At 31.0% G+C, this 27,957-nt stretch overlaps 1 protein-coding gene across 3 annotated transcripts in view; it reads left to right on the top strand.

The window, feature by feature from the left end:
• The window catches only part of TECRL (trans-2,3-enoyl-CoA reductase like), a 100,371-nt gene extending 83,220 nt beyond the window's left edge, over positions 1-17,151 (top strand). For 2 of the 3 annotated variants that reach the window (XM_074396208.1, XM_039468008.2), the window contains 5 exons: positions 5,509-5,552; positions 11,325-11,382; positions 14,363-14,448; positions 14,920-14,965; positions 15,816-17,151. In XM_074396208.1, coding sequence (XP_074252309.1) covers positions 5,509-5,552; positions 11,325-11,382; positions 14,363-14,448; positions 14,920-14,965; positions 15,816-15,943 — 362 coding nt within the window. In that variant the 3' untranslated portion in view covers positions 15,944-17,151. The remainder of the gene's footprint in view (positions 1-5,508; positions 5,553-11,324; positions 11,383-14,362; positions 14,449-14,919; positions 14,966-15,815) is intronic. The other variant, XM_039468010.2, reaches the window with a different exon arrangement.
• The last annotated feature ends 10,806 nt before the right edge of the window (positions 17,152-27,957 follow it).

The following is a 27,957-nucleotide window of genomic DNA, read 5'->3' as shown; positions in this document are numbered from 1 at the left end:
ACAATCATATACCAGCTATCAGATATTCTAAAATTAAATAATAAACATTTAATTATTCTATTAAATATAATTCAACAAAAATAGAGGCAACTTTTTGTATGACAAATTAGTTCTTATTTATGATTTAATTTACTAAAATACCTTGACTTAGATGAACAATTTGGTTGAATGTACACTGTTAGAAATCTAATTTCTTGGTTTTAATCTTTAAAAAATAAGGTCCTCTGATCAAGGAATTTCATTTCTTTCTTCAATTTGGATTTATCTCTCTTCAACTTTTACTGTAGCACATAAGACACATGAGGTAAAGCTCAAAAATTAAATGGTTTCTCAATTAATTGACAATTATTTTTGTGGTCTATTTCTGATGTTTGCAAAGTTAAAAATAAATTGAAATAAATATATATTCAATCTTTATTTAAAATTTTAAAAAATAGCTTAAACTTGCTTAATTTCTTAGCCGAAGTGTTAATACAGAGAATTACAATGTTCAGTGTCTTTGCTAAAATCAACATATCTAGTTCATTCTGGGAAGTGAAGAGGCATTGATTTTAATGATTAAAAATTCAGCTGGTCTTAATACTAACAATTAACTATGAATATTGAAAATGAAAATTTTCTGCATTTACTGATTTTTCAAATATTTTATAAGACATACTTATTATCTTTACAACTTTAACACATGGGTGTATTGCTCCAGACTATGTTAAGAAGAAATGCCTCTAAAAAATGATTCATTTCCATATTGGGTACAAAATAATAATAGTGGTTAATTTTGTTAGTGTACACAAATTATGTATTAAAAACTGAATATTTGTTAATAACTGTAAATATTCTATTTATTTTCAATTAAAAACATTATTTTGTGGCTGTTAATATTTCCTATTAAAGGCTAGAAAAATAATGCCCTGAAAATATAATTTCACTATGCTCAAGATCTTAAAATGCATAAGATAAAAGAAGGATTCAAATGCTGTGAAAACATGTGATAGCATTTTAATACTGATTACAAGTGGAAAATGAATGCCTAGGAAGTCCACACTTAACATGGTTGTAATATACATGAGCTAAAGCTCTTATGCTTTAGTTAAATGATACTAAATAATAATGGGACTGCTAAAACAGTATATGATAGAATATGTTGCTCTTTTATAGAGAAAGTATAAATTAACTTTTATTAAGGCTTCCTATGTTTTACATACTATGCAAACTATTGCCACATTTTGTCTCATTGAATCCTTATGAAAATTCAACTATTTATATTTCCATTTTACAAATGAACAGCTAAACTTAAAAAAATTTAGGAAGATTTTCCAAATTTACTCAGCGAATAACTGGAAAAGAATCTATAGCTTAGATACAGATAACAGTAGACTGTGCAAGAGATTAGCCAATCCACAGCCAGACAGACATGTAAATTCTATATAGACATTATCATGAAGACCCCCTTACCAAATGAGAATGTCATCTTTACCTTAGTTGTGATCTGGGTAGCAGAGGCTCTCATTTCTTAAACTGTTTGTTATATGGGCTTAGGATGCATAACACACATTGTTAAGAAATAACAGGACCCAGTAGCTTTCTCAAATTTGTTCCATGCTTAAGTCACTTATTGTTTTATTTTTTCTGTAAAATTTCATTCTTTTTTATATTTATGCTGCAAAAAAAAAAACCTTCCCTTTCATTTCTTGTCACTTTCTAAGACTTTAATAGAATATTTTCCCTTTTGAACATTTTGATTAAAATAAAACAATATTTTAATTTTAAAAATGGATTATTACATCATAAAAATTAAATTTTGTACTCACAAAGCAGAAATAGTACAAACTACATTATCTTTAGGTGAGACAAAATAGAACTTAATATTACAATATAAGCACACAAAAGTGTTTATAAACCAAATATTTGAGGGGATATTTTAAAACACATTCCGAAATTATTTTAACAGTAAGAGATATAACAATAATTACAGAACAACTATGACAAGGTAACAGAAAAAGAAAATAGTACTTGTTAAAGTTGTTTTCAGCAGAGCCGGTATAATCTTAATAAATAATAAAGTTTAAGGAAGATGAAATGAAACCCTTTAATTAAACAAATCAGTAATTCCTTCAGTTTTTGTTTTAATATATTTTACTTCGCTGCATTAAATCCATCTGCTTAAGGTTGCAAAATAGACAATTTATCCAATTTTTATTTTGTTGTTCTTGAAATTTTTCATTAAATCATCCATGCTTACAACATAGTTTCCCTCTTTTTAACCTGGAAATAAGAAAAAAAAGTGATTAGACTTTTGGACTTTATCTGTTTAATCTTTGATCACATTTTCTGTACTTTCACTTTATATGTGATATGTTCCTTCAATAAACATAATTAAGTCTTAATTCAGTATAATTTTTTATTACATTATGGCCATGATTATTATTATTTTTTTTTTGGTTTTTGGTGTTATTATTGTTGTGTTTTTGTTGTGATAGCTGACACTGCTGTTCTTTGCTCTCTATACCAACTGGAATTTTTTTCCACTTCCTTCTGTATTCTCTGTGCTAACAGTGTTTGACTTTTATTACAATTCTTGCTGCAGTCTATTCTCATCAAATTTGGCTGCAAAAAGTTAAAAGCATCTGTATATTAATACACAAAAGCTAATAGTTGAAAATCAACATGTTGTACACATATTTCCAACACCTATTGTACTAGAGAGTTCATTTTCTGTTTTTCTGTAATTCTTTTTTTTTTTTTTTTTTTTTTTTTTTTGAGATGGAGTTTCGCTCTTGTTACCCAGGCTGGAGTGCAATGGCGCGATCTCGGCTCACCGCAACCTCCGCTTCCTGGGTTCAGGCAATTCTCCTGCCTCAGCCTCCTGAGTAGCTGGGATTACAGGAACGTGCCACCATGCCCAGCTAACTTTTTGTATTTTTAGTAGAGACGGGGTTTCACCATGTTGACCAGGATGGTCTCGATCTGTCGACTTCGTGATCCACCCGCCTCGGCCTCCCAAAGTGCTGGGATTACAGGCGTGAGCCACCGCGCCCGGCCCATTTTCTGTAATTCTTGAATAATATTTAAATACAACCAAATGAAATATGTTATCAGAACTGTAAATTGCCAAATGGCAGGAACATTTTAATAACCCCAAATTAGAATGTGTATGTTCAAATATCTTAATATATAAATGTTTACTATCAACATAATCAAGGAATAATGTCCTATTAGGTTACTTTTACCTATCTAAATGTGAAACATTACACAAATTATGAAATATTATTAAACGTTTTAAAAGCTTATAATGACTAAAACCTCTCTAGAAAGTTTATTTCTCTTTACACTACCTATGACTTTGTTTTTTTTGGAGATAAATATGGCAAATGACTCTTCACTCGATACTTGTGTTTATCATATTGTTATTCATTTTCATTTAAAAATAAGAATAAGACATATGTTTACTGCCGTCTGCCTAATGTACTCTGAAACCTCTTTTCTCTATATCAATGCCTATTCATTTTAATAAATCAAAGCTTAAATTTGTACTCCAAAGAATCCTCCCTGATCTCCCAGATTAAAAAAAAAAAAAAAAAAAAACCTTTTTAGTTATTCTATTAAATACTATATAGATATTTTTAGTAGCACTAATCAATTTTGCAAACTTTTATTTGTTAACATTGATTCCTAGTTTTCTGGGCAAGAATGTAAGTTCAATTAAGATTGCCTTTGGCTTTGTCTGTACTTTATCACAAGCACACAGTTCAGTGCCTCTCACATGAACTCTTGGTAACTAGTTGAATGAATAAAGTTACATTGAATAATAGGTATAAATCAAAAAATTATAGCTGAAACACATGTGTATCAACCAATTGTGATTTGGCAAGAGCAGAATGTTTAATTATGTGACAAAATATGTTTAACATTATGTTAAGAGAAAAACAGGTTATAAAATTTTTGTATCGAATATTGTGAAAATGTACAACATTTATGAATATGTCAAAGGGAAAAATCATAATACTCATTGGTTTTTTTATGGTTCATGAGATTTTAACGCATTTTCCTTTCCCTTACCACTTTTTACTATTTCCCAAGTATTCTCCATTAATACGTTTTATTTTACTATTAGATATATAAACTGTATGAAAACAAAACTTCCAATTTTTGTTTTCATACAGTTTATATATCTAATAGTAAAATATGTATATGTATTCTATGAAAATATGTCTATGCAAAATACCTATATGCCTTTAACTATACTTTTAAATTTCTAGCTTAAAAAAATAGAATTTAGTAAAATATTTACTAAACATTTTTATACAAAAAGATGTTCAAAACAGTATTATCTATCAATCACACGTAAAATTTAAATAAACTTTGCAGCAATTCTATAGCCACATCACGCATTATTTAAGATTCAATTACAGTTACGACAATAAGTGTTTAATAATATTGGAAAATCTTTAAATATATTGTTAGGTGATAAATGATAGTGTTAAAATGAGGGATAATATTTTCATGTGTCTATGTAAATGTGTTTATATAAATACATGTTCTCATACATATAGCAAAAAGAAAGAAATGCAACTATTAATAAGCATGATGAGTTTGTCAAATAATTCTATCATTCTTGTTGAATATTCCAACTTTCCCACTATGAGCAACCCTTCCTGTAGAACATTGATTTAAATGCTGCTTTGTACATTACTCTTTCTCTACTCTCTATAACTTGACCTATATTTTTCTTTAAGGTAAGAAAATTAATACATCATATATTTGTTATAATAAAAAATATACTTATAATTCCACTTATTACAAAACATCAAGGCAGAAAAATAACTGTAATGAGTAATTTTCCTTTTATTGTTAAACGTTAAAAAACGGGAGTTGGCCGGGCGCTGTGGCTCAAGCCTGTAATCCCAGCACTTTGGGAGGCCGAGGTGGGTGGATCACGAGGTCGAGAGATCGAGACCATCCTGGTCAACATGGTGAAACCCTGTCTCTACTAAAAATACAAAAAAATTAGCTGGGTATGGTGGCACGCGCCTGTAATCCCAGCTACTCGGGATGCTGAGGCAGGAGAATTGCTTGAACCCAGGAGGCGGAGGTTGCAGTGAGCCGAGATCGTGCCATTGCACTCCAGCCTGGGTCAAAAAAAAAAAAAAAAAAAAAAAAAAAAAAAAAAAAAAAACGAGAGTTATTTTGTTGTGTCATTATATACTTGACCATACTTAAATGTGCTTGTAAATTGGGACAAAGACTAAATCTGCCTTCAAAGAGTTTAATAATAAAAATTAATAATATATTTCATCTGTAATTTAAATAACATATTACTAAAGTGTACAAGTGGAAAAAAATTAACATTTTAGATTGCAAAAGTATCATCCAAAAAGTTGAATTATATACTAGACAGTTCTGTTGATTGTAGAAAAGTTATGTCCAGTAATTGCTGCCTGAGTTATGTCTATATATCTGACAACCCAAACTATGAGTATCTGCATGACATATTGTTTTCCTTCTCTCTAGCATTTGGAAACAGGCAAATCACAATATCTGCTATCAATTTTCTGGTATGTATCATTTATGTTTTTGCTATTCATGCTATAATTTTGGTACTATGAAGAAGAAAAACAAACAGTATTGAGGATTTACCATGTAGAAAATATGATATATATTTCTATAATATATATAATGATATAAAATTAAGTAAATATAATGACTTACTATAATTGAGTCTTTAGCTCTCTAAATTTAGAATAATCAAAATGTTGTAGTCATCTCTAAACATTGATTGGAATTATTTGAAATACAATAGATATTTGAAAAACATATACTCAGTGATTCTTCACACTGTATGCACATTTACCAACGTATAAACTTCCAAGAGCAAAAATTTTTTTGCAAATTTTACAGATGAACACCCCAAAAACACTTTGGCATAATTGTTAATTTAATTCAAGATGAACACAGACTTTGTTTTTTTTTTTTTTTTTTTTTTTAATAGAACCTGGCTCTTTCTATACTGTACTGATTTCAATTTCTTTAGATTGTTCTATGTAAATAGATATTTACATAGATTGAATTGTATGAAAATCAATCTGGATACACAAGAGTCTTGATTATTTCTAAAATGTATTAATTATTTCATTTGACACTTTTTTTTTAGCTTTTCTAAGCTCTATAATGCCTTTCTTTCATTCTGTATTTATGTTTCTTTCATCCCTGTCCTTGATAATTTAGTTAACCCCCAAGATTCATGTACAAGTTCACATTTCTTGCACAGGTTGTATTCAACAGCTTACTTCCAACTATTTTATTCAGGTCATAAATCACCCACCACGCTTTGTAAGGAGCTCTCACAGGACACTCTCTTGCTCTCTCACTCTCTACATATTTTTAGTTAACAGTTTAGGTAAAAATGTCCTCCACTGCATTTGCTCTGAAGAGAATAGATCTTGTTTTTCTCTTTTCAGCATATAGTTTGGCATAGCACAAACTCATTACATGTTCGAATAATGGCACAGATAATTTACGTATTTGGAATTTCTTCAGAAATGTATTGAAAATATATCACAGCCATGTAATTTTCCAATTGTGCACATTGCTAAAGGAGAGTAATTCTATGGTTCATGTGTTGTAACAGCATTAGTGTTAACCCCTGTTGTATTAAGTCTAATGTTCTCATATTAACTACTTAGTAAATCTGAGTGAAGAGAAGAATGAATTCATAGATAAAATAATAACCACCTATTTGGTAGTAATTTCAGTATGTTTTAGATTAATATCAGATAATTTTTCTGATTTTTATTCTCCTTATGATGTCCACTTTTTCAAAAAAATTGACAATTATAATTTTTTCTGTGTAATTAAGACAATTCCTTTTTTATATAATATTTTTTATTTCTTCCATTTTCTCCAATATAGTATGGCTATGTATGTATTTATTCTCTCTTCTCAAACATGTATGATACTACTACAAAAGCAAACTTTTAATAAAAGTCCTTTATTAAAAAGTTATATTATTATAAACATGTTGTAGTATTTTTCTTATGAAGTTAAAAGGCGTAATTAGACATAAGCAAAATTCGAAGAGCTTGCAATTATTGTTTTTATTCCCCAGAGACACAAAAATTCTGCCTTCTTATTAAGCTACTGATTTTTCCTGTCCATATATCACTTTATTAATCAAGTGTATTTCATACAGTGCCCATGCAAAAATTAATAAAGTCCAGGTGACTAAATTAAACAAATACTGATAGATGATAGAATAGACTATGTCTATTACCTAAAGTAGGTAAGTATGATAACTTTAATTCCACATTTTAGCACGTAACAAGCATTTTTTATTTCAGTTATAGATTTAACAATTTGATAAATTTTATATTTCTATAATCTATAGATTTAAATGGTTTTAAAAATTAAAAGTAATATAATTAAAACCTGTGCCTTTAGTTATAGATAGTATAATAGTATCTGTGAAAACCTTATTTAAAATAAAAATATTTAATGTAGTTATATTCCATAGGAATGCAAAGCTTAGAAATAAGATATAAGGGCCACTGTCACTCTCTTACACATGTAAATTGTCATGAGAAATCGAGAAAGCCTGTTAGTACTGAAATTTTTTAGTCATGTTTATTGTTAAAACATATTTAACTTTCAAAAATAATATGTGATATTAAGATATTAGTGTTAGAAAGCTGAATCTATTATAAGACATAGTAATAACAACAAAGTAGTTGATTGAGCTTGCATTTAAACATAGAGAGGCCTGCTATTCATTGTAAGCAAGTTAAAGTCTATTATTCAACATATAATAACAGAATATATGTGCATGTGCGTTTGAAAATTATTACAAGTACTATATATACACAAATGATTTGAAAAAATAATCAACATATGTCAAGTCTAATGTATTGTAAATTATATTCTACTACATACTGTTCATTGTAATATAAATTAACAGTAGATAGTACAATCCATATTTTACAGAATAAACAAAGGAAAAATTTATGGATCAATCTTATATAATATGCAATTCAACCAGAAAATACCTATTTTAATTGCAAGTGCTTTTTTTTTTTTTTTGCTGATAAAATGTTATGTTAACAAAACTTCTTATTTTTGAACTGTGTGCTGTTTTAATACAAGAAGAAAGAGGCATTATTCATTTAAAATTGATTTTGCCCCTGTTGTTATGTAGAACCAGATTATCACCTAGTTAGAAAATAATAGAACAACATTGAATAGAGTTATGGTTAATTCTCAGGTATTCATGTCAGATTCACCTATTTTTTGTAAACTATTAATGGTCATAAATTTACTTTCATCTCCCTCTGCTTTTTCTACTGCTATTCTGAGTTTTCTAACATATTAAGCAAAATATATTGTAAGAAAAACAAAATAGTTTACAATGTGTACATAGTATTGTAAAATCAGGTTCTTATTTTGTGGAAAATTCTTTGATTTTGGTGAGGATTTTCTTTTTTTTTTTTTTTTTTCTGTCTCTATTATATTCAAAGGAGTAGTCTCTCACCTCTTTCTTGGTTGAAATTCCTTCTAATTTTCAGCACAAGTTTGAGCCTTCAAATAGGTTCAGATATCACAAATCTACAGCAAGAATTAAGGAGAATCAAATACAGGCAAATTTATAAAGACATCAATATAACTTTCCACGCAAATTTTAGGTGTAATCTTGGTTGTCTCATGTAAATAGTGTGAACACATATTGTAATTTTAGTATACAGGTGTATTTTTTTCTAGGGGCAGGTTCATCTAATGATAAATTTGTGATTATTATAAACCTATCCAGTGTCTAAAACCTACATGCTGTTTTCTTCATGACTCATTATTTGGTCAAACAATTGATGTTCCAATACTTAGTTTTGTTGTAATAAATAAGCAGGAAGAAGAAAGTATTTTGATGGTTGAATAAGCATACAAATATTAATAACTTCAAAACAAATGTTTCATCAAAATACTTATAATTTCTAAACTATAATTTTTCACAAATTTTGGTAAGTTAATTTGATTTTTAATAAATATTTTATAATTTTTTTGTGCTTGGCACAGTAAGTGATAGAAAATAAATATGACAAGCTGTCTAAGTTGAAAGATGTACAAAAGATAGGGAAACCAAACGGAAATGTAACAAACCATTAGTTCAGTAATTATGAGTTTTGTAGTGCCGACAATTTGTGGAAATGAAGTCTAGAGAAGTGAGATTAATGTAGGATAATCTGGAGAAGTTTTTATTGATTAAATTGGTAACTAAAATTACCACAGTAATTTTATTGGGTAAACATGATGTGCAAGGTACTTGACTTCATTCAATCATTATAAAGTCTCTGGAGACAGAAATTAACATTTACATTTAGGTGAAGAGATGAAATTCCAAATGTGGAATTCACTTCATCTATCATACATAGTAAATGAAATATGTGGCATGTGAGCACAGGTTCATGCAACTGAAAGCCTGATACTTACCTGCATTCACATGTAAAACTTGCAAAAAAGTATTACCTGAAAATTTAAATTTCCACTTTGCCTCCTCAAAGATAACTTAAGAAACCAAATCCTTTTCTATAATTATTTTATGCATTTATGTTGGCATAAAATTTGTATTTGTATTGATTCCTGGATCTTTAAGTATTGATTTTATATTTGGTATATGTGGTTATATTATGTCCTAAGTGAATTAATTTATTGAAATTATTTTATTTATTTATTTCCTTTATTGTACTTTGGGCTCTGGGATACATGTGCACATCCTGCATGCTGTCTCCACTGCCCCCACCAAGTCCTGTTGCCTACATCAGATATTTCTCCTGGTGTTATCCTTTCCCATCCTCCCCACCCCTCTACTGTCTCTCCCCTCCCCTCCCCTCCACCCACCCCCACCTAGCCCAGTGAGTGTTGTTCTCTTCCCTGTGCCCAAGTGTTCTCATTGTTCATCACCCACCTATGAGTGAAGACGTGGTGTTTGGTTTTCCGTTTTTGTGTCAGTTCACTGAGAATGATGGTTTCTAGATTCATCTACGTCTCTGCAAAGGACATGAATTTGTTTTTTTTATGGCTGCATAGTATTCCATGGTATATATGTGCCACATTTTTATTTTAAGTAGCATTTTTACGTAACAGTCCTGGATGATGAAAATGGATTTAAAATTTATCTTTCAATATATTTTTGCACTAAAATTTAGAAAGCATTGAATTATATGACACTTAGTCTGTGAAACATCCAGAAATTAAAGTCCATAGAACTATTATTATATGTGAAAAAATGCATACAGAAATGGTTGAAAAGAACAAAATCAGCTATAATCTATGAGATTAATAACATTAAAGGTACTGAGTTTAATGGGCACTCAACTTTTGGGATATGGTAAAAGTTTAATGACTCTAAACAAGAAAGATTTTGAATAACATACTCAGATATCAGTGTCAGGGTATTTATATGTTGTTAAATAAGATAAGGTATATATGGCAGACAAAAGAAGGGTCTTACCCTCACAGGACACATGTTGCAAATTGAGAACATTATTATTCTCAGATGGTGGTGAGCCTTTGATCAGTTAAGGTATACATGGCAGACAAAGGAAGGGTCTTACCTTCCTTTGTGTTGTGTCTGCCATGTATACCTATCTGATTTAATACTTAGTGTTAAATCAGATAAGGTATATATGGCAGACAAAGGAAGGGTCTTACCCTCTCATGACACATGTTGCAAACTGAGAATATTATTAGTCTCAGGAGATGGTGGTAAGCCTTTGATCTTCGAGGGACATAGTGGCCTATTAACAGCGTCAACTAGTAGAGTGCATATAATCAAGAGGTCTTAATGACAGATAAGCAGCAGTTTTCTTTGTGGGTAGCACTGCTCACAATAGGTTTTCTAAACTGAGCTGATGCTAGCTGGAAATCAAACAATCACCATTCACTAGAAAGATTTTTGCTGTTAATGAACTAAGATTAACATAAACCTATGCCAAATTTGTTTTCAGCAAGAGTTGTCTCTTTATAGACTGAAAATCTCCCCATAGTAACAAGCACAAAACTGATTAACAGGACAGTTTAGACCTAATTATTGAGCAGTGTGAAAAATATCTTCAGAATTTCTAACTTGTTGTGAGTAATTATTTTTATTCAATATATGCCAGCAACAGCTTTTATCATTGTTATAATAGTAAAAAAAATTACCTTTATATTTAGAATAAAATATATGTCTTTTGAATCTTTGGGATTAATGTTTTACATAGATTTTGTATATCTGTAGGATACATTTTATTTTTTAAATAGGCAGAGAGGTGTATCACACTGAAAATGTTTAAAATGTTTTGCAGATGTGTGAAGCTGGAAATCATTTCATCAATGTAATGCTGTCTCATCCCAATCACATAGGTTAGTACTTTTTTCTTTTCTTTTCTTTAGAGTGACCTACGTTAATAATTATTTTTATAACCTTCAAAAATCTTTAAAAATAAAAATTTTAATAGTTGGAAATATCTATGTCACATTTTCCCTTTTATGTCTAACTTTGCCAAATATTTGAGCCAAATCATATTCTCTAATAATGATTTATCTAAAATAAAGTGTGCCTGCACGCAATCATCCTCCCCATATAGACTAAACAATAATTAACAATCTCACTTAAATATGTAAATAAATGAACTAATGGATAAAAACTAAACAGTATAAAATCACTTGGCAAATACCCAAATTACTAAACTTTCAATATTGATCTAGTTTGCACAATACTTGATACAGTCCCTCTGTTTCAAGTGATTTTATTTATTTTTTTTTTTTTGTAATGAGAATAATCTTTCATTGAAAAACAAAATGGCACAGAAGTATCAGTGCTTCGGAGAACATTTCAAAATTAGTAGTATATTAAAAGTATTTGTAGTTTTGCACCATGAACTTTAAATCATTGTAACTAATCTCATACGCATCTTTATTAATCAAAATAGGAACCATTATAATCAACATATTTTTGTCAATGAGAAATTTTTTTTTATTCCTGTAGCATAATAATCCATGCTTCAGGATTCAACAAACTCTTGGAAAGCATTTTCTGCATCCTGCTAATTGTGGAAGCAATTTCCCTGCAAAAAGTTGTCCAGATGCTTGAAGAAGGGGTAGTCAGTTTGAGAGGTCAGGTGAATATGGTGGATGAGACAAAATTTTGTGGTCCAATTCCTTAAAATTTTAAAGCATTGGTTGTTGATGTGTGAGCAGACATTGGCATGGAGAAGAACTGGGTCCTTTCTGTGGACCAATGCTGGCTGCAGACTTTGCAGTTTTCAGTGCATCTCATTGATTTGCTGAACACACTTTGCAGATGTAATGATTTTGTCAGGATTCAGAAAGCTGTGGTGGATCAGACCACTAAACAGTGACCACGGACTTTTTCTTTTTTTTTTTTTTTTGGTGCAAGTTTGGCTTTGAAAAGTGCTTTCTTTGGAGTTTCTTCTCAGTCCAACTACTGAGGTGATCATCACCAGTTATATAAAATCCACTTTTGTTGCACGTTACAATTGGATCAAGACATGATTCACTGTTCTTGAATTGAATAAGAAAAGACAACACTTCAAAATGATTTTTTTTTTAAATATATGCGATCAGCTTATGAGGACCTGACTCATTGAGATTGTTTCCACCTTTCCAATTTGCTTCAAATGCCAAAGGAATGCAGAATGGTCGGTGTCAAGTTCTTTAGCAACTTCTGTAATTGTAAGAGGATCATCTTTGATGATTCATTTCAATTGGTCATTGTCAACTTCTGATGGCCAGTCACTAGCTCCTCATCTTCAAGGCTTTCACAAAACTTCTTGAACCACCAGTGCACTGTGTGTTCCTTAGTAATTCTTGGGCCAAATGTGTTGTTTATGTTGTGTGTTGTCAGTTGTCTTCACTGCTTCCTGACCCATTTTGCATTATTATTATTATTATTATTATTATTGTTATTATTATTATTATTCAGATGGTGTTTCACTCTTGTAGCCCAGGCTGGTGTTCAATGGCAGGATCTTGGCTCACTGCACATACCACCCTGCTAACTTTGTATTTTTAGTAGAAATTGTGTTTCTCCATGTTGGCCATGCTTGTCACAAACTTCCAACCTCAGGTGATCCACCTGCCTTGGCTTCCAAAGTGCTGGGATTACAGGCATGAGCCACTGCACCCAGCTCATCATCCATTTTGAACTTGATTAAGAAAATCACTTGGATTTGCTTTTTGTCTGATATCATTTCCATATACAAAAAAATGAATATAAAATATCAGCAGGTAATAAGTCCTTAGCAAAAAAACAAAAGTAAGAAATGCCCATTAAAATGATGTATAACATAACCACGTTTATTTAAGAAGGTATTCCAATATCAAATGACAAATTCCAGCAAAGCAGTAATCTCTCTCTTTCACACTCAACTATATATTTGAAAAAGTTCACAGTGTCTCCATTACTTCAGGATATTTGTGGTAAATCAATCATCTCATTTAGGCTCATTTATATGTAGGGATTCCCAACTGCTCATCCTATATAATACATGATTTAATTATAATTCAAATAGAAAGGATAAACATTTGGTCTATTTGTTAACAATTCAAATGAAAATATAAAGGCATATTTGACTCTTCAATTATTTTTTAACAACAACCTGAATTTCTTAACATTTTCTTGCCTTCCACACTTCTGGTAGGCTAGTGAAACACATAAAACATTTTCCAGAATAATTGTTATATTAAGTAAAATATGTATAATTACTAAGGAAAATTATTATATTAGAATAATTGTGAATATATGAAAAAACTATAATATAAGCATATGTTTGTTATTGTAACATTATGTAACATTTTGATGAGTACTCATCTTTTTGGGTATTGATGATAAATTATGGAGATTTAAAAAGAAGTATAGTGTGACTTAAAAATATCTGTGCTTTATATTGGTTAAAAAAAAGTTTACATTGGGCCAATGCTGTTATAGTTTGCGGTCCTCATTTGCAATTGAGTGAAGCCTACATTTCATTAAGAGATTGAATGCTATTTTATCCGATCCAAATTCATAGGTACATTGAATTTTCTTCAGATGCATGTGAACCACAAATGAAAAGTATCTGAGAGTCTAATTTTTTTTTTACTGTATACTAGTATAAAACTGAATATACATGATGTGACACAGCTATTTTATTTGACTCAAAAGTTTATAACATTTAAAACTGGGTATCTTCTGCGTAATTTGTGAAATAGGTTGCTATGAATCTGTGATGACATTTAATGTGGTTCATAGTTGTTTTGGAGAAATTAGTATTGTATAATAAGCATATGATCAGATTTGCAATATGTAGCATCACTGACATTTTACTTTCCTTTGCAAAAGGAAACAATGCCTGTTTCCCAAGTCCAAATTATAACCCCTTCACATGGATGTTTTTCCTGGTTTCATGTCCTAACTACACCTATGAGGTATGTTATAAATACCTGAATTCCATTTATGATATACTATATGCATGTACTTGTGTAGTTGCATATATTATAAATTAATATATACAAGAATTGAGGTCTTATCTATAGATTCTGGAATAGGAAAATAGAACATTTCGATAACAATTTTCTCTGCAGAAACAAGAATATTTCTGCATAAGTTTATTTGTATTTAAAGAATATTTTAAAATCTTAATATAAAATGTTGAGATATTTTAGGAGTTTCATTTTATCAACTGTTTAACAATGTGTTTTATTTTCTTATGAACGTGATCCCATTTTATGAGATTGCTTGACTTTATTATATGTAAAAATTAAATTTTTTTTGAAAATGTATTCCTACCTATAAGTTTTCTAATATTTTAGGCCTTATAATTATCTATTAAAAGCCCCAAGTGAACAAATTACTAGATTACAGTTATGTATGTGCTAATTTAAGTTTTAATATAACAGATTGGATCATGGATTAGTTTCACAGTCATGACACAAACACTGCCAGGTAAGATCTAGATTTACTGACAATTAATCAAAATAAATGCATCTTTAGGAGAAATGGCTTCTGATAAAAAGTTATGATAGTACTAAAGTATAGCCTGTTTGCAAAAGGATTTTATAGTTTCATATTGATTTTGATTTTTAGCAGTTTTAAAAAATGTTGAAGTACTATTGGCTTTTTATCTCTGTGTAATTGTTGCTTAATCCAAGCTACGAATTGGATTCCAAATATATTTATTAAGCAACGAGGTTTTTTTTAGAAGAAGTTTTGGTAACAACATATATCGTTTGAAACTTTTCTTTGTGCATGTACACAGGCATGTGTATGTGTTTTGTCTTCAAAGGAAGAGTTGGGGTATATGAGAATTAATCTTGAATACTGAGTATTTTAACACACACTAAGAAGTTGAATTGCATGACTTTCTTATAGTAGTAGGGACATATGTCGTGTTCATTTTATCCATTTTGTTATATTGTACAAAAGTTTTGAATCACAATTAATAGGGTTTATTATATTATGTGCATGTAGAAGAATATTATATGCATCTAGGAAACTATTATTGAAAATTTTAAAATACAAAAATATATCCTTATATGAGAAGTAGTTTGTGGCAGTGATATATAAGACATGTAAATTAATTTTGAACTTGGTAACATATTTTATGTGTTTAATTATTCACACAATATTGATTGGCTATTGATAGGGAACGGGTGTGAATAATGGAAATTGTTACGAAATTATGCAACATTTGACAAACATCTTAAAAGTTAAACACAGTAGTGATGTCTTTTCTAATATAAATTTATTTTGTAGAAATAAGAAAGAAATAATAATTATTTCTTTTTCCTTCTAGTTGGAATTTTCACACTTCTGATGAGTATCCAGATGTCTTTGTGGGCACAAAAAAAACATAAGATTTACCTGAGAAAATTCAATTCATATATTCATAGAAAATCAGCAATGATTCCATTTATATTGTAAAAAATAACTTATCTTCTATAGAAAACGGCAATATGTAAATTCAATAAACGAGACTTAGTTAAGGATAGTTACTACTATATTTCAACAATTCATGAGCGACCACAAAATTTCACTGAATTTAGAGTAATACACAAGGTATTAAAAGTAAAAAATATAAATACAATTAACTAAGAATAGCGCTGAATTATATACATGGGATTGGTCCTTGAATAAAATTGTCTTCAGTAATACTTCACTATACTATTTGCAATAGACAATTAAAATATCACAGCAAAAAACAAATCTGATTAAAAAATGAAAAAGTAATCTGAATAGACATTTCTCAAAAGAAGATCTAGATACTGCTAATAGTATATTTTAAACATAATGAAGATTCAGAAAAAAGTGAACTCTTAAACACTGCTGGTGGGAATGTAAACTAGCACTGCCACTGTGGAGAACAGCATGGAGTTTCTTCAAAAATTACAAATAGAACTATCATATGATGCAGCAATACCACTACTGCACAAAGGAAATTTGTGTATTAAAGAGACATTTGCACCCTATATTTACTGCAGCACTATTGACAATAGTCAAGATACAGAAACAACCTAGGAGTCCAACAATAGATGAATGGATAAAGAAAATGTGACATATATATATATATATATATATATATATATATATATATACACACACACACACACATATATATGCTCAATGGAATACTATGCAGCCATAAAAACTGAATTCCTGTCATCAGGAAAACATGAATGGAACAGGAGGACATATTTTAAGTGAAACACGCCAGGAACAGAAAGTTAAACATTGCACGTTATCACTTATATGTAGAAACTAAAAAAGTCACTGTCATAGAAGTAAAACATAGAACAAAGGATACTACAGGCTGGAAAGTTAGGGTCAAAGGGAGATTAACAGGAGATTTGTTAAAGGATATAAGGTTACAGCTTGGTCAGAGGAATAATTTCTGGTGTTCTATACCACTGTAGGATGATTATAGTTAAAAGCAATATATTCTATATAGTTTCAAATAGCTAAAAGGAGATTTTATGCCCAACACAATGAAATGATAAATGTTTGAAACTGTGGATACCCTAATTACTCTGATCTGATCACTACGAATTATATGTATTGAAACATTATTATGTATCTCCCAAATATGTTCAATTCTTATGTGGCTTAAAAAATAAAATTTAATTTAAAAAGTATCTGAATTCTAAAGTAAATATTTTTAAAAGTTTTGACATTTAAATTACTTGAATCCCACATTATTTTGACAACAATTTAATTCTTTTATTGTTTGATCTGCTAGGGAGATGTTTCATAGTTATGTCATTAGTTCAAATCCTTGTGGAAATTATATCTGTATTAAAAGTGAAATATTTTTATTAATTTGTATATCTTATTTATTAACTATATAGACATTGTATGCTATCATATTGGAATTTACAATTAAAATATTTTCTATATATGATTGTTAAATCTTTATACATATTTTGAAATATATATTTGTTTATATTTATATGTAAATTACATTTATATCTTCTGAAATATATTTCAAAAGATGTGTCTATATACTTGTGTTTATGTGTATGTATATACCCACATATATATATATACACACACACACACACACACACACACACACACACATATATCACATATATATATATATATATATATATATATATATATTTCAAATGAATTCTATGCACTTGCAAAGGGAAAGTACATTAGTAATTTGAGGACATGAAGAGTAAAAAATTTTGGTTTTTATACATCTTTAAATACCTATGTTCTCTGAAAGCGTGTTTGTGTGTGTGTGTGTGTGTTTGTGTATGTGAGCATGAATATATACTTAAGAAAGAGATGACCTACATAAATCGAAGTACACAATATTTAAAATATTTAAAAGAAGTTTTCAATTTCTTCATTTTTAAATTGTGATTCCTTGGATTTGTCTATGAAGCATTTTTAATTCTCAGATTACACATATGTAATAAAATATGCTCATTAATGCTCTTAGATTGTCTACATATATGACAATATATACATATATGATATATTGACCTATAGTAAAGTAGGTCTATATGTACTGGGCAGGGACTGTCTATTGCTAACAAGTGTGGCCATTTAAGAAATAATAAAAAGCCCCTTTAAAAGCCTTATAATTCCCAAAGTATACGATTAAAATATCTCAGGAGAAAACAGCAACGAAATTCTAATTCCCTAATACCTATTCAGCTAAATTGTATGATATCATTTAATGATCTTAAAAGGAAGTGCATTAAATTATATATACCTAAGGCACTTACGTAATCAACTGCTTGTGATAAATAACCTTTTTTTGAAACTAAGAGTAGTTTTGTGTTTGTAACTGGATGCTGACAGATAGTAACCCAGGAAATTTGCGTATTCTTGTAAGACTAGAAGGTCTTTGTTGTGGCAGGAAATATGGGCTACCTATATAACAGACATTTTTCTTCCCATTGTGCTATATTCTCTTATTCCAGTTGCTCCATCCTATTTTTTTCGTATCAGTTATTTCCCTTATTTTTGGTAGACGTATCTTAAAGGATACCTTAGTTATGGAGTGTTTCTTTTAAAATTTACTTCTCGTTTTTATTTGTAGGTGGTCTCACTGCCTAAGACATGAAAAGAAAAAGCCTGACAAACTTACACCATCTTGTTATCAATGTTAATGCTACAGATTAGTCCTGCAGCAGCCATGTACACGTTTTCAGCCTTTAAAACCTAACCTTCATTTATAAATGTTAAGAGTTACTATACCTAAGTACATATACATATGAATATGTATATGAGTGTGTGGGTAAATGTACACACTTTAGGAACTTTAATAATACTTTCCAAATTAATATATAAGATTTAGATAAATAATAAGTTTGCATTGGTGACTAAAAATGTGCATTTATCTTAATATAAAACAAATCTGTGTGATCTCTTATACTCATGTTTTTTTGTCACATATCTAGGTAACAATTTTAGCCTATGGAGTATTTTGCAGGAACAGCATTCCATACTGCATAGATTAGTTGTAGGTATATCAATTATATTTACATGTCAGTGTGCTTGGTGCTTTGTGGGGAAAGTAGATTTAAAAAAGAGATTTTAAATATAAAGTTGAAATAAAACATTAAAAAGTTGAAATCAAAAATAAAATATGACAATTATTTACAGTAGATGTCATAATTTGATCATATTCATAGAAAAAACATTAAGGAAAACTATAAATGAAGAAAAAATGTACATACACACTACATAGATTATCAATAAAATTGTTACTATAGTTACTTGTTGAAGTAATATGCTGTCCTAAATATGTTTCATTATACCTATTTTCACAGAGTCAACACTCTCATCCTATAAACAAAAGATACATTATCAAATTCTAAAATTCTTCACAATTGTGATTTTTATGTCAAGGTAAATATTATAATATTAGCAACTTTTAAATACTATACTTTTACTAGAGGGAGGCATATAGACCTTCTTTCTAATTTAATAAGCTACGTATATATTTGATATCCTTTTAAAAGCAATACAGAGTTTGGCAAAGGTTTTGCCATTTGTGAAAGGCACACATTTGATGCTATTAAAAGCCATAGTAACTGAAGAACAGTTCTATAATACTTCCATTTCACATGTAAATTTTATAGTCTATATATTGATGGATTCATGTATGAGATTGAGGGTCAGATGAGGCAAACAGTGAGAGGAGAAAAAGTTACAAAGCAACCTCTGCTTTTTAGATAGCTTGCTTATTTAAGAGACAAAATGAGTTCAACTTCAATTAAAATATTGCATATTTGCTCGCTTAATTATTATGTTAAACCTTAAATATTCTTTATAATAAGCATGTCTTTGAACATGACATAAAATGGACAGCTGTGAGTGTGAAACTTTCCATGATGAGAGACATTTTAGCCTCATCACAAGAAGATTTTGCTCTTATCAAACCATCTCATATTTCTTTTTGACATTTGTAATTATGTCTGTGCTACTTAAATTTTTTTAAACATTCTGGAATTTTTGACATTTTGTTGTAACTGTTGCCAAATTTATAAATGTCAGATGACAAATGTCCTTAAAAAGTGTTTCCCAATAATTGTGCCTAAAGAAATACAATTGTCATCAAACTAATTTGCATTAAATGAGACCATAAATCGTCCTCTTCCTGCTGAAAACTGTAAACCTTGAATTAAAATCAGATCAACAATTTGCATTCTTGCAATGTAGAAATCAGTTCATTTTTTTAACCACAGGAATTAAAGACTGCCTGGAATAATTGTTTCATATAATTATCCCCAAAATATTTGCAAAAAACAAACAAACAAACAAACAAAAAAGAAGTATTTTTAAAATGCCGTATCTTTTTCTCTCACAGTATTTTCATTAAAAAATAGCTGGAGAGAGAAAAACAAACAAGACAAAACAAAACAAAGATACACATCAGCTGAATCTACGCAACAATACAGCATACCGCTTCCAGTGCCCAGTCCTTCTACCTCATTTCTACTTTTTCTACCTCTAGTTATTACTTTTAAAATGTATTCTATTTGACTGTATGTGTGTATTTTCAATTTTTTGCTAACTGTGACTCAAGATACACTGCAGTGCATTTTGTTTTTTAGCCACACTCATGGAAAAAATGTTTCTCTCTGACTCATACACAGACACACAAACAGATCAATTTTAAGCAACATTACTTCTTAAATGAAGCATACCAAATGCAAATAGTCTCATTTTAAAAATGTGTATGTTCAGTTTTATTTCTCCACTATTTCCAAAATCTAACCCTAACAAAATAGTAAAATTCAGGATATTTAAATATTGTATATATGCCCATTACCTTTCTTCCAGTAATTAAACATATTTTCAAAAAATTTAAGTTCAATTTTAAGTAACTAGCATTCAGTACATGTTAAATTTTGGCAGTTGAAATATGTCAGTTATAACACTTGTGCTCATACAAAAAAAGGTTCATGAATCAATAATGAGGATTTCTATTTTTATTTTTATTAAAAACTAAAATCTTGAGGTTGCTCCTGAATGTTTGAGGTGATTGTAACAGTTTTGCTTTGTAAATGCAATTACAGGTATTTCTGCAGTTTTTGCATAATGATAATAATTTAAAAACTTATTTTAAAAGCTGCTTAAAAGTTAATTTTCGGCAGGTGCATAATGAAGCCTATAATTCGGCCTCCTTCAGAGGAGGTTTGATTGTGAAAATACACAGAAGCATTTCCTGAGACAAAAGTTCCAGCTAAAATGGGATTTTGGTTTTTTTAATTTTAGTTTGCTATTGATTCTTGAAATGTGAGGAAATAAAAATCGCTCGGAAACATTTACAAAACAAATGCATAGTTATTTATTTTATTGAGAATATGGAAGACATTTTCATCCCATGTGTTTGGGAAATGAAATCCTGTAGTCTGGTGTAAAAAAATAAAACCATAAAAAAAATAAGAAGTATTCTCAACAATCCCAGTGCATAATTTCTGGTTTATCCCATTGTTCTATCCCCTGGTAAATCGAATTATTTCTGTCACAGGGTACTTTGGGAGTCGCTTCACCCAGCCAGAAACCTCTGTGGCTGGTGGGGCCTCTGCCTGAGTTTTGATCACACCTGCAGAACTTTTTCTCCCCACTGGGACCAACAGGTTGCACTTGGCTCCCACTAACAGCCTGACTTCCATACCTGCTGAGTGAGGGTGAACTAGAGGCGGGGCTGCGAGGGTTGTGTATGCAGCAAGCAGGTGTGGGTTCCAGCTACTGCGCAGAGCAGGGCACTCTGGCTGCTTTGGTGCAGCGGGCAGTTTCAGGTATCTACACAGGTGCTGGTGTTGTAGAAGGCTGCAGCTGGACCAGGCATATAGCAAGCAATTTCTGCTGCAGGTGACCGGGTCTGAATGAGGGGAACATGGGGAACGTGGTGGCACACACAAAAGTTGGAGATGTTAGCAACTGCAGAACGCTAAGGGTTGGTGGGGAGTGCTACAGCTCTCTCATTCCTAATGCCAGCATCTCAGCACTACGGGAAGTATTTCAGCTTTTTTAGTCTCTCCCCCTTGTCCCACATGGAGCTTCCTGGCTGTCTCGGCCCTGCCTCCACTTCTCATCACATGGGGTGGCCACTGAGGGCTACAGTGTTACAGCTCTGGCTTGGGGAATCCCGAGGTCTGGGCCCTGAGAAGGGCTGCCGCTCTTCACTTTCACAGCCCGATGAACGGGAGTATGTGAGCGGGAGTGTGTCCACACCCACAGCTTGGCGAGCTGGCCAGGAATGTGTACAGCCCTTTTGAGTCCTGCCCACAACTCAGTCAGAAGGCCAGGAAAATGTTACAACCTTTTCAGCTTCCGCCATTCCGTGGGGCCCAAGCTCTTACCCACATCCAAAAAGAATGAGGTCACACCAACGACTGGCGGGTGAGCAAGGCAGAAGACTTTTACCCAGCGACAGAACAGCTCTCAGCAGAGAGGAGACCCAAGTAGATAACGCCTACCTGCTGGGGTTTGTCCCTATGTGTGTCTGAGTCTGCCTTTGTTTGGGGGTTTTTACTGGACTCAGAATGGAGGAAGTACATGCTCACTGGTTCATGGGCAGGAGGAAGTGTGTGCTGATTGTTTCGTGAGTGGGCCTGGAAAAAGCATCATTTGATTGGCGAAGACAGGCATCAGAAATGTTTCTGCTTGGGGCTGTTGTCCTTTCTCTGTAGGAATACAGGATAAGCATACTGAATGTTTCCTGAAAGTAAATACGTATTAATCTTCTAGATGTTACCTTTTGTCAGAACTCAGAGTTATGAATAGCCCTTGACATACTGATGCTTTCTGACTGAGCTCTTCTCTACCCGGAATACAAGAGACCCTGCTAATTAAGTAGGAATATCATTGCCCTTCCTCAGCCTGAAGAAGTTACAGCAGATGGATATTCGTTTCTCTGCAATTTTTAGGATTGAGTTCTCATGAAAAAGCGAGGGGGAAAATGTCAGAGGCATTTGAACCGGTGCAACTCCATCTTGAACAGGGGCTGGATAAAATAAGGCTGAGACCTACTGGGTTGCATTTCTAGAAGTTTAGGCATTCTAAGTCACAGGATGAGATAAGAGGTCAGCACAAGATATGTCAAAAAGACCACGCTGTTAAAAAGTTTGCAGTAAAGAAGCCAGCTGAAACCCATGCACCACGACAAAGATAACTCTGAATTGTCTTGGCTTTTGATGCCACAATGAAAAACGTATTTATATACCTATAAGTCAGGCCACTTTCAATATTTTTCTAGATTATCCTGCCATACTGAGTTTTAACTCTGGATTGGAAATGGAGAACTTGGTGTTACTGTATGAAGTGGTTCCATACCAGCGGCAGTTCTTAACTAGAGCCTAATTTCTCATTTCTTCATACTCTAGGCTCTTGCATCTGTGGAAACATTTCCAAATTTCTCCCCAGTTTATCATTTATTTGTCCAGACAATATTTTATTTACTATTTTTGAGGCACTTTCAGCATTTGAATATATATAATCTCTATTCATATAATGGCATCACTATCCAAAACAATTTTACACATAGCAACAACAGAACAAAAATGCATGAAAGGAAATTATTCTTTTAGCTATTTTACAATTTTACGTATTTTATTTTAAGTAACAGTTTTCTCTTGTGAGTTGATAACCTACCCCTCTGATTTTAATAAATGTGTCCTATTACAGGTGAATCAGTACATGTATACTTTTAAATGTTATGACTCTAGTTATAATTACTTGTCACTATCTATTAAGAATGTCCAACTCAGTTAACATGGATTTCAAGTAAATTCAAGGGTAAGTGAAAAAGATTATCTGCCTTCTGGTAATACCAATCTCTAAGCCAACTGACAGGCAATATATGAGGCCAAATTTAAATTTTCACTGAAGAGATTTGTCTAATCTTACTTTCACCAGCCACCGTAGATGGCTGATGAAGCTACAAAATCATCTTTAAAGGTGATCTAACTGTCAAGTTTTCCATAAAACTTTCCCTAGTGTGGTTCCTTATTTTCATCATGTTTTCTGGCCACTTATGGTTGTTGTTTTTTCCGGACTCTCAAATATTCTCAAGTAATTATATTCAAAAATACTGTTATAGGGGTTCATATACCATATATAATATTATATGTACTTATCTGTCTGCCTTGGTAGATTGTGTATACTGTGCATTTCTGGAAGGCATAAATTAAGTCTTAATAATCTTTGTATCTTCAGTAATGAGCAAATATTACACACACTACCAGGGTTTAATCTATAGGTGACATAACTATAGCAGTGTAGTTTTAGGCCCCTCTCCTTCTATTTTTATTTTTAACTTGGAATGTTGGAATAAAAGTTACTAAGGCAAAATGAGTTTCTATTCTACAATAGTATAATTCAGATTTTTTTTTTTTTCTGGAAAGCGCTAAAGGAGGAAAGTTCAATTTTAAATTACTGACACCTGAAGTGTCATTCAGTAGGTGAATGCTGATCAAAGTGAGCAGTTTTATGTTCTGTGGACTATAAAAATATATCATGTGAAAAAATACCTTAAATTTTTACTTTGTTAGAGTGAATAAAATGGATGATCACACTGCTTCTACACTATCACTTGTGAATAATGCATTGTAAAACATGATGACAAGAAGTTTGCCCCTGAGAAGCACTGAGAACATCATCTTTCAGAAATACTTTGCAAATGAAAATACAATTCTATTTTTTAGAGAACTCAAATATATCATTAACATATTCAATCTATAGATTACTTATAACACAGAAGTAATTACAGAATCAGAAAGAAAAGTTGACAAAGGAGGATAATAATATGTGGTGTTATTTGATTAATTAAATGAATCAATGAGTTAATAATATAGTGTGTAGTTTGTTCAAAGCTACTAAAAACTCGTACATGTATGTGGCATTAAACTAAGAGTGTTAAGTCATATTAAATCAAAATTACACACCAATATATTTCCCAAGTTAACATTTACATTAAGAAACCAATGATGTAGGAATTTAAATAGAAATATATTTTTAGATATTTCTAGTCTATCAGTGATCAAAGTAGAATTTCATTTCAGAAAGTTTATCTACATTGCATATTTTTAAGTCATTTATTTGTTGTATTTCACAGAATTATAACTTGATATTTTTCACCAAAAATGATGCTGAAAATATAAAGGTAAAATTCATACATTGTTTTATTGGGAATTTATGTGTGCGTTAAAAATTCTAAGGTCCTGGATTGATTAGTTCTCTCTTTAATCCACTGAATCAGAAGGTTTTTCAGAGAGAGATTTAAAATTCAAAATAATATTAATAAGAGAAAAATGTACACATATTTACTTTTATAAATTTTCAAGGAAATATAATTTTAAACCCACTAGTATTTGATACTAATTTATTGCAAAAATATAATAAAAGACATGAATGTAAACATTCAAAAAGCTCAATGCACTCCAAATAGGATGAGTTCAAAAAGACCCATAGTAAGGCACATGATAATCAAATGTTAAAGACCAAAGCCAAAGAAAGATGGTTTTAAAAACCAAAGGAGATGAGACTCATCATATGCGACCCTCAATAAAATTGTGAAAAATTTCTCTGTAGAAACTTTGAAAAACTAAAGGCATTTGGATGATATATGCAAGGTGTTAGCGGGAAGAAAAACCCTACCAGTGAAAAATCTTATGTTTATTTATTTATTTATTTATTTATTTATTTTATTGCATTTAGGTTTGGGGGTACATGTGAAGAACATGCAAGATTGTTGCATAGGTACAAACATGGCAGTGTGATTTGCTGCCTTCCTCCCCTTCACCTTTATCTGACATTTCTCCCCATGCTGTCTCTCCCCAACTCCCCACCCACCGCTGTGTCTCCCCTATCTCCCCACAACAGACCCCAGTGTGTAGTGCTCCCCTCCCTGTGTCCATGTGTTCTCATTGTTCAACACCTGCCTATGAGTGAGAACATGTGGTGTTTGATTTTCTGCTCTTGTGTCAGTTTGCTGAAAATGATGGTTTCCAGGTTCATCCATGTCTCTATGAAGGACACGAACTCATCATTTTTGATGGCATGGTGGCTCACGCCTGTAATCCTACAACTTTGGGAGGTCGAGGTGGGTGGATAATCTGAGATCAGGAGTTCAAGAAAAATCTTATGTTTAACAAAAGTGTTCTTCAAAAGTGAGAGCGAAATTAAGACTTTATCAGCTATACAACAGCAGAGGCAGTTTGTTGTCAAAAGACCTGTCCTGCAAGAGACTCTAGATATCTGCCACTTGGAATTAAAGTACACTAGACAGTAACTCACAGAAAAGTATAGAAATGAATTTCTCGATAAATATAAATACATTGATAATTATAAAAATACAATTATTGTAGCAGTGCTTTGTAACTAAATTTTTTGTTTCTAGATGATTTAAGATATAAACACATTATGAAAAATTATTGAATTATTAATCTAAAAGCCAGCATTATTGTAACTTTGTGTTTTATTTTCTGCATAATTAAGAAACCGACACATTAAAAATTGTTAGTTTATAATTTGGAACACCAAATATATGAAGATGCAATTTGGGACATCACTGACTACGAGGGATGAAATGAGAAGATTTTTATGTGTTATTGAACTTCAACAGTTATAATATCAATTTAGGGCATTATAATTTTAGAATTAAAATGTAATCTTCATGGCAACCACAAATGATATATAGAATATATACAAAAAGACATGGGGATATAAACAATGTAGAATATAGAACATACACAAAGAAATGAGTTTCACTGAAACATCAACCAAATGCAAAAATGATAGCAATGCTAAATATTAGGGTAAAAATGTTACAAGTTAATATAGAAAACAAACATAAAAATGACTGAAGTCCTTCCTCATGAGTAATTACTTTAAATCTAAATGGGGCAACTTCTTCAATCAAAAGAACAAGATAAGTGAAATACATTTTAAAAGATAATCTTGGAGTATACTGTCTACAAGAGACTCACTTTAGATCCATAGATATAAATAGATTGAAAATGAAAGAATAAAAAAGATATATGCAAATCATAATCAAAAGGGAGCTCATCCCTAAGACTTTACGTGCTCTCATTCTAATCAGCTTATATAATGTTCATATAATCTTTAAGTGAGATTTACAAATATTTGATTTATAAAAATGAGAATTACTATGCCAAATTTATGGTAGTATTATCAGATTAAATGAAATCAGAGTTATAATCCTAAGGCACCTGCTATTATATAATAGGTGCTCAGTAATACTAATTATTTTTATTGATTCTCACCTAAGTAAGACTGCCAACTGATAAATTCTCAGGGCTTTAGCCCATTAGGTTTCAATCTTTCCTCTTGGACTCCACAGTTTGTTTCTAAATCACTTAATAGACATAATTTTTATTCATTCATTTTAATTTTCTCTTGAAGAGTTGCCTGGATATGTAGCCCCAATATGTTAATAAAAATATTTATTGAACCCATAAAGCTAGAAAATTGCAATTTGCGTGTTGAAACATTGAGTGTTGGGTTAACCAAATGGAACGTCTGGAACCTACAGCATGATGCACCACATAATAAATGCCACTACAGCCCCCAAACTTCAGCTTCCATATTCTTCTGTTTTTCTGCCAAGAGAACCTGGTAAGTCAGGCAACTAATCCCACCTGGATTTACTAAATAATTTCTTCTCCGAGTAAGAAAACCATGGAGACACATTTTATGTCAAATATATTTGTATTTCAATCTAATTTTGTCTCATGTGAAAATAATCAACGTAAATTAAACAAAATGTAAAGGGCATTGAACTTTACATGATAACAGTTTCTGCTTCTTAAGGGTCAAATTCTTAATTACATGTAACCTGGAAATTAGAGAAAAACACTGAATTCAGAGGCAGAATTTTCATTTTTGTTAAATAACTTTGTTCTACCACAAAAAAATTACTGAACCTCTGTTTTCTCATATAAAGTAAG

The sequence above is a fragment of the Saimiri boliviensis genome, chromosome 3 (genome assembly GCF_048565385.1).
Source record: "Saimiri boliviensis isolate mSaiBol1 chromosome 3, mSaiBol1.pri, whole genome shotgun sequence".
NCBI classification, from domain to species: Eukaryota; Metazoa; Chordata; class Mammalia; order Primates; family Cebidae; genus Saimiri; species Saimiri boliviensis.
This window is presented reverse-complemented; position numbering and strand designations above follow the sequence as displayed.